The 20,483-nt window shown below is 41.4% G+C and overlaps 1 protein-coding gene across 1 annotated transcript in view; it reads left to right on the top strand.

The window, feature by feature from the left end:
• Positions 1-19,868, top strand: part of MINDY3 (MINDY lysine 48 deubiquitinase 3) — a 696,716-nt gene extending 676,848 nt beyond the window's left edge. The window contains exon 15 of the mRNA XM_029588822.1: positions 19,576-19,868. Coding sequence (XP_029444682.1) covers positions 19,576-19,722 — 147 coding nt within the window. The 3' untranslated portion in view covers positions 19,723-19,868. The remainder of the gene's footprint in view (positions 1-19,575) is intronic.
• Positions 19,869-20,483: the final 615 nt, after the last annotated feature.

Genomic DNA, 20,483 nt, shown 5'->3' with positions numbered 1-20,483 from the left:
CATAATGATCCTCCCTCTTCATAGTGGAAGTTGTAAGTTTATAACTTCCATCCGAGCTGGCTGCTGAGAAGGGAAAATGACTGAGGCTTGCAGGAGGCAAGCAACACAGTTGTGTGTACATAGGTAATTGAGAGACACAATTTAACCTTGAAAAAGCCTTATGCAGCTCACGAGATGCCAGTTGGCCATCCCTGCTCTACTGCAATAGCTAGTAAGAGAAATGAAAGCTCTTGTTGAAGAAGCATGAGGTTTTCAGTGTTTGGGAGAGAAAGTTTGAGGTCCCGTCGGTATCTTTGATGTATAATTTTTAAGGCTCATCAATCTGTTATTAAAAATCATGCTTGTTTGAAATGCTAATGCCTTCCTCCTACCAAGAGCTTGTTTGAAGGTAGTAGGGAAGATTTTCAAAATTATAGTAAAAAATTAGGATTGGTTTTAGTCTGCTTCTGTTATAGAGACTATATTACCTCCTTTTTTTGGTAGGTGGCCGTTTTGATGCTACTGCTGGAAATGAGGGTGTAGATAAAGGGTACTGTTGGTATCTTCTTTGTTAATATTGCCTTCTATGGGCTAGAGGCTGACCCTTTATGGAGATGGGTTGCTCTGCTATAGCTGTTGAAAGGGTAGCCCAGCAATTCTTAACATTGACTGTTTCCTTTACTTTCTCCCCAAATAAATTAATCCCATGCATAAAACTTCTACGAGCTTCTCATGTACTATCTCACAGAGACCATGTGCACCCAACAAAGCAAGTCTTCTTGCTCTAATGGCTACTGCCGAAGTTCTAGAAGAGGTGTTGTTTGCCACAGTCTTCTGCTTCCTGAATAAAGCAGTTCATTTTATTTATTGAAAGTTCTTGTAATCTTTGCAAACAAGTGAGCCTATGCTGAATCATATGCAGTTGTCGTGCACATGGGCATACTATTTTGGAGCTTAGCATGGTTTCTTGAAAAACCTTTTTTTGCACATTGTCCAAAATCCTGGCATCTTTGCCAAAAGGGGTGTTCAAATGAGTTTTGGACTGCTTAGCATTTCTTAAGGCTGATTTTACTATTGCAAAGTGATGGGGAGAATTGAACTTTATTATGCTCTGGAGATAAGTTAACACTCTGCATTTAACATCCAACTTCCTTGATACAGGAAGAATGGATACAGGGGTTTGCTTGAAGCAGCCTGTGTACTAGAACTGCAACTACTTGCCTAGGCACATGAATGTACTTCAAGCTGAAGATATCTTCTCTATGTTCTGATTCTTCTGGTAATTTGAAAGGAATTTCTTTAGCTATCTTCTGCACAAAGGTGGGGTAGGACATGACTTCCAGTGGTGGGCCTGACTTTTACGGGCTAGGGTACTGATACGCAGATATTACGGAAAAAGCGCAGTACTGCTTCTATGGCCAAGTCCAAAAGCAAAGCATGTTCAAGCAGCAGCATTGTATGAATTATCAGGAAGGCTGCTCACTCTGCAAAAAAAAAAAAAAAGCTAGCAGTAGGTTTGACAGGTGCTTGGCTTTGATTGCTTATAATACTATCTTTAATATAAGACTTGGGAGTAACCTGCACAGAGTGGCAGTTACTACCATAAGAAACTTGCGGGGCAGACTGGATAGACCATTTGGTTTTTCTGCCATCATTACTATGTTATGTATGTTATGGAGATGGACAAACACATACGATGTCTCAGAGAGAATCTATTCAGCTCCTTCAACTGCTCTTTGCCAGTTGGTGAAAGATACAATTTTTTATCTGAAGTTACCTTTAGTTTAAGGGTAGATAGCCTATAATTTATTTGAATGAAATATATGTAGACTTCTATAATCTATTATACTTTTTTAGAAACTGTGAAAAGTGCATCTTATTGTTTTGAATTATTAAAGCAAGTGCTAGATTGTGTTGCAATTGATAAAATGCTAATTAAAATCTCAAATTTTAAACAATGTATCCTTCTTCTGATTATTAAAAATAAATGTAGTAGTTTAAGTAATTAATACATTTTTAAACAATGTAATTAGTACAGTTGGAGGTTTCTACTACTTCAACAAACCTCTCTTCTGCACACCATCTTGGTGATGCTGCCTTTTCCTCACGCTGGAGATTTTCTTAAGTTTCTCCAGGTCAACCCACAGCAATTTAGCTTCTCCTTGCTCTCCTTTTAATTCAGTATTTTGTCTCAAGTGATTATGGCCTGGGATGATCACATCCCAGTCCTGTTTTCCCTTATACCAAGACTTTGTAGTTGCAACTATATTCCAAAGAAAATTCCCTTTTGCTGAATTGCTGAAAAATCCCTCCCTGAAAGTAGTGTGGTTAAATGAGTCGAAGGGGCGGATCTTTAATATCACCAGCCCAGAATTGTGGAACAAACTTCCCTTACAGATCAGGGCCAAAGAGAACTTTCTTCGCATAAGAAAGTTTCTTAAATCAGATTTTTAAATCTTGCTTTTGCTAGTTAATGTCTCATTTATTTTGTATACTAGTGTTTTTTGATGTTTTGCATTCAACTTTTGTGTGTTAATTCGACTTCATTTTGTATATTATTTTGGTATATTGCTTTTGTAAGACTTTGGATTTGCATTTGTATTCCATCAAGATTCCTAGATCGGCGGAATATAAATTGGTGAGATAAAAATAAATATATATATTGTAGATTAGAGAGTAAAGTAAGAGGAAGATAATCACAAAAACAAAATAAAACATTGTTTAAAAATGGACTCTCATGCTAGCCATCAATTGGAGCAAATTTTTCATTCTATTTGGACAGTTAAACAAAAGAACGAAACAAACTTCTTGAAGTACAGAAATTATTTGTTGGTGTGTTACTTCCATTCCTCATTAATGATAGCAAGCTCTGCAAAACATTTATTTATTTATTTATTTTTTACTTTTATACCGACATTCCTATAATAGGATACAAATCACATCGGTTTACAATGTAACTGCAACATTCACTTTGGGGCGATACAGAGAACAGGGGTGACAATTAACGGTGGAACGGGTCATAACATAACATATCATAACCTAAAATGTCATCTCAAAACAAACGAGATGATAACTGAGAAAAACAACAGAAACAATGCACTGGACTGTGGAGACAGACTGGACTGTGGTGTCAGCTTGAAAGAGTCCGGCTGAAAGTGAGGGAAAATTAAGTGTCTGGGAAGGCTTGGCTGAATAGCCATGTTTTAAGGGGTTTTTTTGAATGTAGATGGGCAAGGCTCTTGCCTGAGGTCCGGAGGCAACGCATTCCATTGATGGGGTCCTGCTGTCGATATGGCACGCTTTCTTAAGGATGTTTTCGCTTGGGGGGCATACAGAGTGTCTTTGTAGGCACTTCTGATTGGTCTAGATGAGGTATGTGGTCTTAGTTGTATATGTGTGTTGAGAGATGTGAGGTTGTGTTTCGCTTTATGTATGATCGTGAGGACTTTGAAGAGAATCCTGGATTTGATGGGTAGCCAGTGGAGGTTCTGGAGGATGGGGGTGATATGTTCACTTTTTTTGGTATTGGTGAGAATCCTGGCTGCTGAGTTCTGAACCATTTGAAGAGGTTTGATAGAGTTGGCCGGGAGACCGAGAAGAAGGGCATTGCAATAGTCCAATTTCGACAGGATGATGGATTTCAGCACCAATCTGAAGTCCTGGAAGTGAAGTAGAGGTTTTAGGTTTCTGAGGACTTGCAGTTTGAAGAAGCACTCCTTAGTGGTGGTGTTCACAAACTACTTTAGGTTAAGCTGGTTATCTAGGATCACGCCTAAGTTTCTAACAAATGGAGAGTGTTTAATAATTGAGTTGGCTGAATGGGAAGAAAACGGTGAGATAGGCGGCGTGGCAAGGTCTTCTTGAGAGATGATAAGAATCTCAGTCTTGTCTGTGTTCAGGACCAGGTTGAGCGTGGAAAGAAGGTGGATAATTGCTTAAAGGCAGTTGTTCCAGTGGTTAAGAGTTTTATGTAGAGATTCTGTGATCGGGATGAATATTTGGATGTCATCCACTTACAAATAGTGGGATAGTTTAGCTTTGTAAGTAGGTGGCAGAGAGGTAGAAGGTAGATGTTGAAGAGTGTAGGTGAGAGGGAAGATCCTTGGGGGACACCTAGGTTGGAGCGGACGGGGGGAGATTCTTTATTATTAATCCTGACTTTAAAGCACCTAATGGACAGGAAGGATCTGAACCACCTAAGAGCAGGTCCCTTGATACCTATGTCTGTTAGTCAATCTAGGAGGATAGCATGGTTCACCGTATCAAAAGCGGCAGATAGATCGAGGCGCGCCAGTAGGTAGGTTTGTCCTTTTTCCATGTTTATTAGGATGGTGTCTGCTAGGGATGTAAGAAGTGTTTCTATGCTTAACGTTTTACGAAATCCATATTGAGAGGGGGAGAGAATGTTATGTTCCTCGAGGTATTCTGAGAGCTGTTTGTTAACTATTTTTTCCATGATTTTTGCAATTATGGGAAGGTTAGCTATTGGGCGGAAGTTGGCTGGGTCCGTAGGAGACAAGTTAGGTTTTTTTAGAATAGGTTTGAGAATGGCGAGCTTTAGTTGGTCTGGCACTAGGCCTTGAATTAAGGAGAGGTTAATGATTTCCGAGATTGGCTTTGAAATGGTGTTTGGGATGTTGAAAAGAAGGTTGGGTGGTATTGGGTCTGAAGGATGCGAAGCTGGTTTCAGTTTTTTGAGGATACTTTGTATCTCCAGAGAAGATGTTGGTCCAAAAGCATTGAATTTTGTTGCGGCGAGGAGGGGAGGGCGAGAGGAGGCGTTGCAAAGGGAGTGGAGAGCGAGGCGGCTAGGTTGGTGATTTTTTTTCTCAAAGTATTTTGCAAGTTCTGTGGCTTTGTTGAGTGCTAAATCATCCGGAATGATGGGGGGAGATGATTTGGTGAGCGCAGAGACATATGCGAAGAGGGCTTTCGAATCGAAGATGAAATGGTGGATTTTCTTAGCGAAGAAATCTTTCTTCATTCTGAGGATGGCGATCCTATATGAATTATACATGTAAAAGTAAGATACTAAACAATGATATAAGTAATAAAATAAAATAAATAGTGAAAGAGAACTGCAAAATAAAGATAGTGTTTTGTTTGTGCCTGTTCTCGCACTCGCTCCACCCTCTCTACCTTTGTGATGACTCCCTTCGGGTCTGACGGACCGATGTTGCCACGGCTTCTCCTCGCCGCTTCTCCCTGGAATCTCCGGGCTGCCTGACGCTGCAGATCCGTCATGTTTCTGATGACGTAAGGGCGTGCGCTCCAGAGTTTGTACCAGCATGGGCGCGAACCTCAGGGGCGTCCCCCCGTAGTGACGTCATCCGCTTCCAACTTAAAAGGTCTGTTTGCTACTTCAAATCGAGTTAGCAAGGAGGAAACTTCTCTGCTGCTCTGCCTCCACAAACTTACCAAGGGGTACCTGCTCCTCGGGTGCCCCGCTCTCTCTTCTTAATTTTAGATTGCTAGACGGGATCCAGTACTCACTCCTCGAGGGCCTACGTCCCTGAATGCTCAGAAGACTCCTTACTGCCTGGAAGCGATCGCAGACGTGGACACTGTGAGTTCTATTACAGATAGGATCCGGTACTCGCTCCACAAGGGCCTATGTTCCTAATATCTGAAGACTCCCTTCTGTCTAAGACGCTATCGCAGGTACGGAGATCGTGAGTTACTATTGCATATTGCAGATAGGAACCGGTACTCGCTCCACGAGGGCCCATGTTCCTAAAAACCTTCTCAGACTCTCTTCTATCTCAGAAGCTATCGCATACCTATATCTGGTACATTACTATTGCAGATAGGAACCGGGACTCGCTCCACGAGGGCCTATGTTCCTAAAACTCTCCAAAGACTTTCTTCTATTCCAGAAGCCATCTCATACACAGATATTGTGAGTTCTTATTCCAGACTGCATATAGGAACCAGTACTCGCCTACGGCTCCTGTTCCTGAACATACTGAAGACTCTCTGTTGCATAGAGGCCATTACAGTTATCTACAATTGTGAGTGTATCATCTACTACTGGTTATGTATCCAGCATACCCTGTCTACTCACTACCTATAGTCTCTCTCTACAGCTCAGCAACCCAGAGATTGCAGTTCCAGTATCTGAGGGACTTCAGCCCTGCCGGGCTCATCAACTCACTACTGCTACCTCTGGTGGTTCTACTTCATGTCTAATAAAGAACTATCTGTGTTTGTCTCCATACTCCAGCCTAGCCGGTGGTTCCTCTCAGGATATCCTCCTGGGGGTGCTGTCATCTGCACAGGGATTCACCATTTTCCACTAAGTGTTTATTCCTTACACTACTAGAGCGGTATCATACAGACTGCTACACTGTGGGAGCCAACCCACAACAGATCATTGACCCCGCCTATGGAGTATTACATTGCTATCTCCTCCCCTCTGGAGGAGGTGATCAATAACAGATCACTAACTCCACCCTCCTCGCAGCATGATCCACAGCAGATTGCTAACTCCGCCCCCTTGGCGGCGTGATCAATAACAGATAGCAACTTGCAGCTGCTCCTATCTGTCAGATACCCTTGCCATGATTTTTTCCCCATTTGCCCTGAAGCCACTACTATTATTCTGAATCCTTCTGCAAATCCAGGTGCCACCCCTGCTCACTTCCTGTCCTTTTCAGTTGTTGCTGGACTTGAGGGTGGCCAGTGTAACACCAGTTTTTAAAAATGACTTCAGGAGTGGTCCAGGAAACTATAGAATGGTGAGTTTTACATCAATGCTTGGCAAAATGGTAGAAACTATTAAAACCAAAATTACTGGCCATATAGATAGATATGACTTAATAGGGAAGGGTTAGCATGGTTTCAGCAAAGGGAAGTCTTTCTTTACCAATCTATTAGATTATTCTGAAGGTATAAATAAGCATGTAGAAAAAGGTAAGCCAGTTGATATAGCGTATTTGGATTTTCAGAAAGCATTTGATAAATTGTATCGGGATACACCCCTCAGGAAATTAAAAAGTCATGGGATAGGAGGCAGTGTTCTATTGTGTGCATTAGTAACTGGTTAAAAGATAGGAAATAAAGAATCAGTTTTCAAAATGGAGAAATGCCAATAGTGGAGTTCCCCAGGGATCTGTACTGGGACCTGAGCTGTTTAATGATATTCATTAATGATATAGAATAGGGAGCAACAAGTGAGGTGATCAGATTTTGTAGATGGGCAACTCCAGTCCTCAAGTCGATAAACCAGTTGGTCTTTGATATCCATGTTTAATATACATGAGATATATTTGAATACAATAGAGGCAGCCAGGGCAAATGGTGCCCAGGATGAAAAGTGCCCTTTCCCACCTGATGATGCCCGCTCCCAACGGATGTTCACCACTCCACTGTGGGATGGGTTATGCTGGTGGTCCCCAGGACACTCTCCAGCTTATAGCACCTGGGTGACTACCCAGCTTGCCCACCTCAAAATCTGGCCTTAGAAGCAATGCACACAAATGTCTCCCTTGCATATTCATTGTGGATATCCTAGAAACTAGAACTGCTTATGACACTCAAGGACCAGCGTTGCTTACCCCTGCCCTAAAGTAAGGGTGACGCTCCATGAAACTAATAATCAGCAGATTTAAAATAAATCATTGAAAATATTTTTTCACTCTGTGCACAATTAAGCTATGGAATCTTTTGCCAGAGGATGTGCTTGAGGCTACTAGCATGGTATGATTTAAGAGATTTGGACAAGTTCCTGTATGAAAAGTATATAACCAGTTATTGAATAGACTTGGGAAAGCCATTACTTGTCCCTGGGATTTACCTTGGGTACTTATGACACAAACTGGCCACTATCTAAGATAAGATTCTGGGCTAGATGGATTCTGGTCTGATCCAGTATAGCATCTCTTATCTTCTTGTCACTCTCTCCCAACCTTCTTTCAGCCATTATAGTCCATACTCTCTCCCAGCCATCCCAAACCTGCAGTTGCTCCAGGATTCCTTTCCCTGAAGACATTACAACCACTAGTCCTGGGGGAATTCTCCAGTACTGAGGAGTGCAGAATTCCCCTCTGGAACTGTGAAGATTCTGTGCAGAATTTGGCAGGCCTCAGCGTGCCACAAGTGGAGACCATCCCACTCACGGCAAAGATGAAGTAGGCTTGATCGTGGCACGCCGGAGCCTGCTTCATCTCAACTCGTGGCGAAGATGGAGCAGACCCAGTGAGAGTGAGTGTGTATATGTGTGTTTGTGTACATCTGTTTAAGAATGTGAGTATGGGGGATGAGAGAGAGCATGTGTGAGGGTGCATAGGTGTGGCTGCCAGAGAGAGAGAGCTTATGTGAGTTCAGTTATGAGAGATAGGGTACTGGTGTGTGTGAAAAAGGGATTGTGTGTGTGAGGGAGCTTATTTGTGAGAGAGGGAACCTGTGTGAGGGTGTGTTTGTGTGTAAGACAAAGAGCCTGTATGAAAGGATGTGTGTGTGTCAGCGAGGGAGCCTATGTGTAGGGGGGTGAGCGAGAGAGAGAGCTAGTGTGCAGGAGTGTGTGAGAGAGAGCATAAGTAGGCTATGTGAGGGTGTATGCATGAGAGAAAAAGGGAGCCTATGTGGGTGTGTGTGTGTGTGTGTGTGTGAGAGAGAGAGATGGAGCCTGTAGGGTAGATTTTTAAACCCTGATGCGCATGCGGTTCCCAGCGCACTCACATGGACACACCAATTTTATAACATGCGTGCGGACTGGAAGGAAACTTTCCTATTCCCCTAACTATACTTTCTACTTTTTCCCCTCTCCTCTCTGACCCCTAACCCCTAGCTACCTAGCTTATGTTTTTAAACTTACCTGCTCTCATAAGCAGAAGTAAGTTATGCACACCGGCTGGCTGCTGGCACGCGCTTTCCAGGGACAGGGCCTAATGGCTGCTATCCCGGTCAGCCCCTTCCCCAGCCTGCCCCACTCCCACCCCGGCCCACCCCTTTTACATAGCCCGGCACTTAGGCGCATATCGAGAATAAGCGTGTGGCCAGGCCGTTTGTAAAATGCACGCACGGCAGGGCCACGCAAGTATCCCCCGGTTTTTGTGTGCATGGGCTTTTTAAAATTTGGCCCTGTATGTGGGGGGAGGGTGCGAGAGAGAGAGAGATGGAGCCTGTATGGGAGGGTGTGTATGAGGACTAGAGAGAAAGGGGGCGTGTGTGTGTGTGTGTGTGTGTGTGTGTGTGTGTGTGTGTGTGTGTAAGAGAGAGATAGGGACAGAGGGAGCCTGTGTGAGGAGCAGTACTGAGAGAGGGGTCAAACTCTGGGAGTGGAGATAGAGTGGAAGTGATGGAGCCTAGAAAGGGAGAGATATTGGCGGGTAAAAGAGTTGAAGCCTGAGAGGGCAAAGTGAAAGGAGACTGACCAGGGGGTGTAGGGAGAGAGGGTTGAAGAGACACACAATGAACTACTAGGGAAATTCTGCTCAAAATATTTAAAATTCTGCATCTTTAAGTAATAACTTTTTTTCTGTATTACATTTTAAATTAATTACTTAAAGACTGTCATGTATATTTTGTTATTTTGACCAATATAAAGTATGCAGAATTTTGCTGAATTTTAAGTTTTTGTGCCCAGAATTCCTCCAGGAGTAAATCATGCTGTCTCCTAGTGCCCTTCCCTTGCAGATACCATACCAACTGTCTCCTCCTGGCCCCCTCCCACCACAGTGATTACAGCTGCTCTCTCTCCTAGGTTCCTCCGTCTGCAGTTGGCAGTTTCATCTTAATCTGTCTTCCAGCCACTTGGTTCTGTTTAGAACATCAGAACTGCTTAATGCTGACTTAATAAAGCAATTCAGCAGAAATTGTTGATTGTCAGTAGAGAGAATCAGCAGTGGCTGCTCTTATAGGGAGGAAGACAGGATACACATGGTGGGTGGGGGTGGAACTGCAGAGGAGAGATGATAGATTAAAGAAAATAGAAGTGAAGGCACTCTGAGGAGCACATAGAGTGGGAGGGAACTGGGGAGAATAGGAGGCATGATGGGAGGAAAAGATGGGAAAGGAGAAAAGCAGGGGAGAAGAGAGTGCACCCATAACAGGAGAGAGGAGAAACTAGAGGAGTGCGATGAACAGGCTCAAGGTAAGGAGAAACTGGAGTGCAGTACCGAATATCACTGAACAGCTATGGCTGTAGATTTAAACTTTCCACCCTTTCTCATCCACCACTATCCTATACATTCCAAATTCATAAAAAGGCAAAGGAAAGAGATGCTTCTATGTTAACTAAATAAATTAGATAGGACCAAGGGTTTTTCTTAGTTTATGCCTATGGTAAAAAATAAAAGAATATGGCTCGTACTGCTGTCCTGCAAGGTAATGTAAAAACAGAGATAACATTTTAAGCTTGCACATTTTAAGCTTGCACACTAAACATAAATAAAATTCATCAGTGAATGATCCTTTATTGTAAGATACTGACATCTAAGGAAACCAACAGAGTTCTTGAGATTGCAAACCATTTTCTAAAGGGACTTCAAGTGATGCTTTTACGATATGAAAACAATATTAGCACTTCCTAGCCTTCTGAAGACTGTTGTGCTGGAGGTGGACCCTTGGGCCGAGGTGGGGTTGGCGCTACCCACAGGGCAAGCCCTACGGGTCCCCACCATCGGCAGGTGGAGCTGGCTGACGGAGGCTGGCTGGAGCTTCGCCAGTACCAGCCCTTGTTCCCCGCAGGTTGAGCCCTTGGGTATCGGGGCCGGCTGGACTTAGGTGGGCCTCCATCCGAAGTCTTCTCTGGGACAACAAGGAGGTCAGCCAGGGGCCAGCAGTGCTGGTAGGAAGTGGTAGTCTGATCTGGACGAGGCGAAGTCCCGGAGACTCGGGCGCCAAGAAGTACAAGAGGAAGGCAGGGGACTCCTGAGTTAAGAATAGGCTGAAGCCTGAAAAGCCAAGTCCAGAATGGAGATGAGAGGAGCATCGTAGAGCAGGCTGAAGTCAGGGCAGAGGGCAGGTGGCAGGCAAGGAGAGTAGCATGTAATTAAAGCGTGGGTCAATACCAGAAGTCAGTGAAAGGATGGTTAGACAAGGCTAAGGTCAAACCAGGAGATGGGCAGTAGCGTAGTCAGGCGATGCAGAGGTCAATACCAGGAGACAAGCAGTAGTGTAGTCAAGCAAAGCAGTGGTCAAAGCCAGGAGGTAGGTCAAAGGAACAAGCAAGGTAGAGACTAACACAGGAGCAGGAACTCGGAGGGTACGCAGGAACAAGCAACTCAGGACACTACCATCATGGAGACCTGTTGCCGAGACAAGGAAACGGCTGGGCCCGGCCTTATATACCAGAACCCAGTGACGTCATCATCTGGGGCCACGGGTAAGGTCCCTGCCACGGCCCCTTTAAAAGAACAGCTGATGCGCACTTGCCTAGGGAGAGGCGTGGTGTGAGACGGCGGCATCTCCCTGCGGCGCAGGAACGTCCGCTGCGGAGTTGGGAGCACGAGAAGTGGCCCGGGGTCAGAGGCAGCGGCCACCGGCTGCAAGAGCAGCAGAGCCAGGCACTGGAGCATGCAAATTGGGGGTAAGAGGGCCTGGCCACGGGCCTGCTGCAGCAGGCACACGCAATAAAGACAGTCTTCTTTCAAGGCTCTCTTCTAAGATACTGTGTGTCTGTGGGGTTAGGAAGGTTATCTTCTTTAAAGCTTTAAAAGATAATCATCCATATTTTTTTACAGGACTTTGAAAAGATGTTAAAATGTATAATTTGGAGAAACGAGTAGTGAATACTATATTAACTAACTGAAATTCAAATAAAGAGACATCATACATAATATAGAGCAGGGGTTCCCAAACCTGTCCTGGAGGACACCCAGCCAAGGAGGTGATCTGTTCTTTCCACTATGTATGATGTCCCTTTATCTGAATTATTTCAGTTGATTAATATATCATTCACAGTTTACTTCTTCACTTTATTTTTTATGTTTTTTCTCAATGTATTTTCTTTTTTATTTTGGTTAAAAAATCTGATGAAATATAAGTCCATTTTAAATAGCAACTCTCCTCCCAAAATACTGACTTAGCTTTTAATTATTTTGTAGTAAGTCAGTGCAACTAGTATTAGCCATAATGCTGACTTTAGACACAGACTAAAATATGCTCAGAAATAAATCAAGTACTGTGTTTTAAAATGTGGAGACTGTACAGGATGACAACACTCTTGTTCATCCTTGTTCTAGTTTGCTACGTGTTTTGTTTTGACATAATGCATGTCTATCCTGCTATGCAGTTCATCCAGTTTTCCTGAATGGCTCTCAATATGTTTTTTGACCAGTGAGCTGTGCCATTACTATATAAATAGAAAAAGGAGTGCTTTCTTCAGCAAGGAATGTTATAATAAGGTTTTATTATCTCTACTACTTATACAGCAAACAAAACAACTTAATAGTCTGTTCTCTCTAGAACACTCCAAGAAATATCATGCTGTATCTCTAAAAAGCATTTGGGGCTGGATAATTTTAGTACTGTTGACAACAGGATGTTCATTAATCACTAAGCCTGATGTACAGCACTAGCAAAGGAAGAAGGCTTATTATTCCAAAGAAATGGAAAGAATCAAAATATCCCAAGATAAAAAACTGAATTAATAAATGAAGAGATGTAGAAAACACTTACCAATATGCAAATATATTTTGTAAATTCAAAGACAGTTTTAGTATAATTTAATTTAAAATACAAATATGAATTGTTGCTGCAGATCACATATTGAAAAAACTATCAAATATGAAGAATAGCATTATCATATAACAGTGTAAGTCAGTTGTTGACATAAGAGAGCATGTCAGTAATATAGATACAAAAATATAAATTACAGTTCCTATCTCTATTCACAAATGTAAGATAAAATCCTCATGGAGTCTCAAATGCAAAGAACCTCAAAATTGATAGTTTGTCAGTGTTTGCAGATATGAGACAGCAATATCCATGTAGAGCAGAACTTCTCAACCGAGTCTATAGGACAAACCTAACCAGTCAGGTTTTCAGGAAATCCCATTAGGGATATCCTGAAAACCTGAGTGCCTAGGTGTGCTCTGAGGACTGGATTGAGAAGCACTGATGTACAGAATAAATCTCAAGCCTTGACATAGATTAGACTGCTAATTGAAACTTATTTTGAGAGGTACAGTCTTCTTTATTGAAGTAACTCAGGGTCACTGAAAGGATATCAGAATATCCAAGCTAGACCAGTAATGGAAAATTAGAACAATAGCGACTAATACATGGGCCTACCCTTGAGGTATTGAAGTAGAGAACCCAAACAGTCTTGAGAAATTAGAGTGTCAGAATGTACTATTAGTTGAAGTAGTCTGAACATGCTCAAGTTCTGAGAAGATGTTTGTATCCTTCATACAGTGACAAAAAGACAAAAATATGTATAACTTAAGACAAGAGGAGGGAGAGGGAGATATGATTGACATTCAAACATTTCAGAGGAAAACAAAAAATAGCACAAGAAGCATGCATTTTTCAGTGGGAAGGAAGTTATTGAATGAAGGGATCATTGTATGAGGCTTATAGAGGATAGACTCAGGCATCAAATGACAGATTGGTGAATGCATGAAATAACTTTCCAGTTGTGGAGGTGAAACAGTATTAGAATTAAAAAAAAAAAAAAAAAAAGCAGCTAAGATAAGTGGGGGAGTGAAGGTAAAACTAGAGAAGTGATGGAGTCTGCAGTAATACATAGAAAAGGAAAATGACAGTGGATTGGTTTTGCAGTCATCTGGTATCTTGGGGCTTCTCAAACCTGTCCTTGGGACCCATTGTCCAGTTGGGTTTTCAAAATATCTACAATGGATATGATTGAGATAAATTCGCATATGCTGGGTCTCCAGCATATGTACATTTATCATACATATTCATTGTGGTCATCCTGAAAATCTGACTGGCTAGGGGGCTCCAAGGACAATCTGACTGGTTAGAGCTATGGTTAGGCCTATGCTATTGTATTCTCTGTTTCTATAATTCTAAGTTATAAAAATACAAGACACAGCGTAGGCACCAGAGCAAAACTGATGGGACCAGCAGTCTTTACACACCAGTGCTCCAAGAAGGCATTGTAGTTCTAAACCAGTTTGAAAGGTAAGTGTGATCTCAAGATGCTGAAAAAGTTTGCAAGCTACAACACTAGCAGGAGCATTTCAGCATGTGGTGGGATCATAGGTACATCATCCTGTACAAGACTGGCAGGATCACCATCCTGTACACATCCTGTACAAGACTGTCGTGGGGTGCATCTTACTGCAAAGGTCGGCGGCACCCCGGGAACAGCAGACCGGCAGGGAGCTGTTTGAACTGGAGGGGCCTCCGTAGCACATGCGGTTCAAACAGCTGATGTTTGACCTGCGCCACGCCGAGCTTCGCTGTAAGAAGCACCCTGGGAACAGCAGACAGGCAGGGAGCTCAAGCTCTGCCAGCAGAAGACGATATATGGCATCAAGGTTTATGGTTAGTACAAGCCATTTCCTTCTTATTTGTTTAGATATATTAGAAAATCATGAGGGTAATATACTGCCTGGGATAGAGGACACATGATACAAACCTTTTCTTTTTTAGTTCATGGTATAGTTCAGTGATTTATGATAAAATGTTTCTTGCATATGAATCAATGTGGATTTTCAGAACTGATTATCAGTTTTTGACAGCTGAAATTAATGAAAAGCATACCAGGCCACCAGGAGGGAGCTCCGTACAGAGCCCGTCATGGGGACAGAATTTTTTTTTCTTATTTTCCTCCTCTAAATCCTAGGTGCGTCTTGTGGTCAGGTGCGTCTTATGGAGCAAAAAATACGGTAATACTGTTCTAACAGAAATCTTTGCAAGAGTTTCTTTAAAACAAATTAAAATGTGTAATATTTTTCTCTGTCTGCTTTGATTCTTTCTTGTAAAAAGTACTCCTGGAAAGCTTGTTCCACAGCCTTAGTAATTTAGAACTGGATGCTTTTGCTTAAAAATTGAACAGGTTCCTGCCTTATATGTCACTACTTTTCCTTTTATTTGTTAGCTAAACACCAAAGGAGTGGTTGATAATGCAGTGAAGGAAATTGTATGTTCTGACTGCCTGACAGTCTTGTCATCTTTACTTTAGAGATCCTTGCCAGGATAAAGCACAGTATTCATTATGGCATGTGGTTGCTTTGCTCATGCTTTATAATATATCCAATTCATGTCCAGTGGCCAGTTAAAGCTGTACCTGACACACTCAACGCACAATAAAGCTCTGGAATTTATTGCCAGAGGATGTGGTTAGTGCAGTTAGTGTAGCTGGGTTCAAAAAAGGTTTGGATAAGTTCTTGGAGGAGAAGTCCATTTACGGCTATTAATCAAGTTTACTTAGGGAATAGCCACTGCCATTAATTGCATCAGTCACTAACCAACCTCTTTCCCTTTTCAACAATACACCAACTTAAACATATAAGGGAATATTTGTTTGGTGGTAATCTTGTACGGAGGTTTTTCAATGAGGGTAACCGATTTGCAGTTATCCTCTCTTTGACCTCCGTCTATTATTCTTTTATTGAATTAAACAATGTCTCTCAAAATGCTTTTTTTGTATAATTTTTCAATTTTTCTTAAAATCCCTTCTCCCCTGCTGCTTTTCCGACCCACTATTGTTTTTATTTCATACTTATCAAGGTCGTCGCCTTTTGTGGTGTTTCATGGGTACGGAGCTGCATGTCCGACACGGGCCATGTTTCGGCACTGTGTGCCTGCTTCAGGGACTATGGGAGAATGTGCTGTGTCCTATATAGGGTTCACAGCATGCAGTTAACCTTCAATATACAAAGATATTAATTTAGACACAATACTCTAAGAGCCTTGTTTCACATCCGTTAATAACACTCAAATTTTCACCCACCTTTTCATTAAAAACTTACTTATTCAAAGCTTCTTCTGTCTGACGTGCGACGCCTTCTGTGTTTGCCTGGGCGTCTAGTCTATTCTAGCTGTTTTTATAAGCCTACCTAGGGAGACTACCTCCTACTCTCAGCCAAACCGAGGCAATCTCAGGTGTGTACAATAAAGCTGATTGATTCTTTACTGGCTCAGATATACAGTCCTGAACTCTAAATGTATCCAGTGTTGGTCAATAAAACATTCTTACAATCTGAAAAATGGTATTCCTGTATATAATTGTACAAAATCGTGTTGTTTTTAATAGTTTTTCATGATTTTATATTTTCGGCATTAGCGGACCTGATGGAGGACTGCATCTGATTAACAACATGTTTCTTACTCGTGTCAGGCGGACCTGGTGGGGAACTTGTCCGCACCACGTCCGCTAATACTGTTTTTATTTTTTCTTTTAAGGCGTCGTTGATTGGCAGTGGGCGTTTCCCGGGCAGGGCTCGGAGCCGCGCCTTTCTGTAGATTAGCTATGCGCTATATATTCCCTTCACAGCTCCTCCTTAATAGAATAAAACCCATTATCGCTTATGTGATATATGATTCTTGATCGAGCCATTTATAATTATTCCTATCTTGGTTAGCCACTGTGCAATGTATTTGCATGTCGGACCTGTTGGAGGACTGAAAGTCCGCTAGGTCCGTATGTGTATGAACCCAATTCACCCAATGATCTCCATTTTACAATAAATGTTAGGATCCTAATCTTTAGGTTCTAGTAGGATTTTATATTTTTAAATGATGTTCCTGAACATTGCTAATGATATCTGAGGATGATTTTAGGCGAAGCGGATTGCCGCATCCATTGATCAATTCTATGTTTTGTTGACGTTCTTGATGGTGTACCTCCTTGGCACAGTGCTCAACCTCTCCGATGGATGTTATATAAAACTGTGAACTTTTTTGACGTGTTATGATATTTTAAAACCTATTTTAATCTACTACTGAACTGCTTCAACTTTTTGCTAACCTAATGGGAAACTACTGCCCCCTGTCTTTGATTTAATTATAATCCTAAAAAACTATGTTATTCAAATTTATTATTCATCATAAACAGACAACCTCTCTCTTCTCATGAAGTGATAGTTGCTAATGATGCATTCCTCCATTTTGATGGTTAAATCCTCCTGGCCCACTGATTATGATGAGATCCTTTTTTATGGTGCAATCTTCCTTATTCACTGATGACGGTGGCTATGTGATTTTTAGATGTGATGTCACCAATACACTGTCCAATCAATTTCTCGATTAAGTCCTTTCGGAGCCACAGTGTCCCATGTATATATGAACTTCTGTTCCATCTGTATTAATTTTGTATTAAGGTCACCACCCCTCGGATGTTCCTGTAATTGAAAAAGCACCGCCACTTTAAACTCTTCGGGTGAATGTCCCATTTGTTGCCAGTGGTCAGTTAAAGGTGCCCCTTCAGTCTTATGTCTTAATCGGCTGACATGTTCTTGGATCCTATTCTTGACCTTACGCATTGTCTTGCCAATGTATACCTTGTGGCAGGTGCACCACAGTGCATATACCACTTTTGTTGATGCACACGTATAAAAACCTCTGTAGATGTATTTCCTCCGTCCCGGGATGTTTAACTCTGTGCCTTCATGCATGAACTGGCATGCACTGCATTTACCACATGTTTCTTGACCTCTTCGTGTGTCCTGCATTTGGATAGTTTCAGGAAGTAAATTAGAATGAACTATCAAGTCCTTTAGATTTTGAGCTTTAGTGAGGGCAAATGTGGGTTTATCTTTGAAGTTCGGATGAACTTGTAAGATGGACCAATATTTTAAGATGCTCTTTTTTAACATGTATGTTTGAGGTGTATGTGGTAACACACAGATCAATTTCTCATTCTCGGTGTTGGTTTTTGGTTGGAGGAGCAACTCTCTATTGGCCCATCTGGCTCGTTTGTATGCTTTTTTTATGACTGCTGCTGGGTATCCTCTCTGCAAAAATATTTTAGTCATGTCTTCCGCTTGTGTCTTAAATTCTGTAATTGTGGAGCACAACCTCCTCAATCGGAGGAATTGCCCTATTGGTAAATTGTTTCTAAGATAATTCGGATGAAACGATGAGTAATGCAACAGTGTATTTCTGTCTGTTGGTTTTCGATATATGGTAAAGTGAAACCCTTCTTCTGTAAGCATAACTTGAATGTCTAAAAACGGTATACTGTTCTTGTGATGCTGGCTTGTGAAATGCAGATGTGGATTACAGCTGTTTAACTGGATAAAGTGTTGAAGTTCCTCTTCTTCTCCTTGCCAGATGACAAAAATGTCATCTATAAATCTTTTCCATAATTTTATATGATCTTCATAACTATTCCGATACAGCCACTTCTCCTCAAATGCTGACATGTATAGATTAGCTAGATCAGGGGCCATTGTGGCCCCCATGGCTGTACCTTTAATCTGTTTATAATATTTCCCTATGAACATAAAATAGTTCTCTTGTAGCGCAATGCTGGCAAGTTCCTGGATGAAGGCTACAGGAGTTCTCCGTCGTACACTGGTTGATGTCAATTTCGCTGTAATGACCTCAATGGCCTCACTTTGAGGTATGCTGGTGTACAATGCCGTAACGTCTATGGTGACCAAATATGTCGATTTTGGGTCCGGAAATAGGTCTTGTAGAATAGTCATTAGATGTGCAGAATCCCGTATGTATGAAGTTATCTGTGGGATGAACCCACGCAATGACCTATCCACGAATTGAGAAAGTGGTTCAAGGAGCGACCCTTTTGAAGACACTATTGGACGTCCTGGTGGGGACTCGAGTGATTTATGAATCTTCGGTACAGTGTAGAAAACTGGACAGGTGGGATATTTGACTGTTAGGAAACGGGCCTCCTTCTCTGTAATCCAGTTAGCTTTTAATGCCTGCTCTACTGTAAGATCTATCTTCTTTTTAATGTACTTAGTTGGGTCCTCCGCCAGTAATTGATAAAATTCATTGTCATTAAGTTGACGCTCTACTTCTGTGACGTATTGCTTTCTATTTTGTATCACAATAGAGCCCCCCTTGTCAGCTGGTTTTACTACTATTTGCTGGTTGTCTCGAATTTCTTTCAGCGCCTTATTTTCTGCGCTGGTTAAATTGTTGATTCTAGCTGATCGCTGGATGACCTTAGAAAAACTATCTCTTCCGTACCTCTTCTTGTACCTCCGTACAAGATTACCACCAAACAAATATTCCCTTATATGTTTAAGTTGGTGTATTAATTGCATCAGTAGCATGGGATCTTCTTAGTGTTTGGGTAATTGCCAGGTTCTTGTGGCCTGGTTTGGCCTCTGTTGGAAACAGGATGCTGGGCTTGATAGACCCTTGGTCTGACCCAGCATGGCAATTTCTTATGTTCTTATGTTCTTTTCTACTTAAATTCTGTGTTATGTTGAGTTAGTAGGTTATGTTGGTCAAGAACATGGTCATAAAATATCATGTTAAATTTCCTCTTAATGGCATACTTAATCACATAGCATATGATAAAGAATCCTGATATGAAAGCATATGTTTTAGTGTCTACTTCTGACAGTAATTCATAAGTAAGTTTCTATTCAATGGGAAAAAGCTAGGCTACCATGTTGAATTTTTTTAATGTATATTTGCTTATCTTTTAGGATTTCACAATAATGGAATTCATTATATAGATGAAAGCTTATGACTTTATTTTGGCAGGTCATGTATGTTGAAGGAACAGCGGTTATGGGCTTTGAAGATCCCATGCTACAAACAGATGACACTCCAGTCAAAAGATGTCTGCAGACCAAATGGCCCTATGTAGAGCTACTATGGGCCACTGATCGACCTCCTTCATTGAACTGAAATACTAAGAATCTATTGTCAAAAATACTGAAATGAGAGAGAGAATTTTCATCTCACTGGCCAACATATGGTTTAGCTCCCACGGTTTAATGGATGAAGTTATAAACTGTCATTATTAAATTGTAAATAAAGGTTACGAACACTTCCTTGGTGTTTATTGAAGTTCATTGAATTTTTATTTGTTTTATATATGAGTCTGTTTCAACAGTGGTCTCTTCTTTGAAGGATATATATAGAAAGTCATGTCTGGCTTTCAAAATTACTTTTCTCACTCAGTCTGAGTTGGTTCGCTGTCATATTCATGGACATAAAATTTCATAATCAGCCTCTAGATATCAAATATCCCTTTAAAATTTAGGGTTAGTTTTTTTTTTATAACACCATATTTTGCTTCCCTCTGGTTTTATGGCATGGTTTATTATTTAAATAACCATTAGCTGAAATTATATCTGGATTTGTAAAGTAACTAAGGTCATTTACTATACTGAAAGAATTTGAAAGTCACATTTTTTTCTAAAGTCTGATTCCAGCTAAACCGCTTGCACAAAGGGGGTGAAAAGTTGCCGGTGAAGTAACATTGGAACAAGATATAAATTATAAGTTCCTTTCCTGTGTCAGTGTGTATGGTAGTGGCTTAGCTATTTGACAAATCAGAAACAGAACCAGGAAAAAATAGATGGTACTGTATTGCCATGGCTAATTTAAATACATAGAATGAAACAAGTTTCATAGAATATATTATTCTATGATTTTGAAACTTT

This window comes from Rhinatrema bivittatum, chromosome 2, assembly GCF_901001135.1.
Source record: "Rhinatrema bivittatum chromosome 2, aRhiBiv1.1, whole genome shotgun sequence".
Lineage (NCBI taxonomy): Eukaryota > Metazoa > Chordata > Amphibia > Gymnophiona > Rhinatrematidae > Rhinatrema > Rhinatrema bivittatum.
The sequence above is the reverse complement of the archived record's forward strand: the minus strand, read 5'-3'. Positions and strand labels throughout refer to the sequence as shown.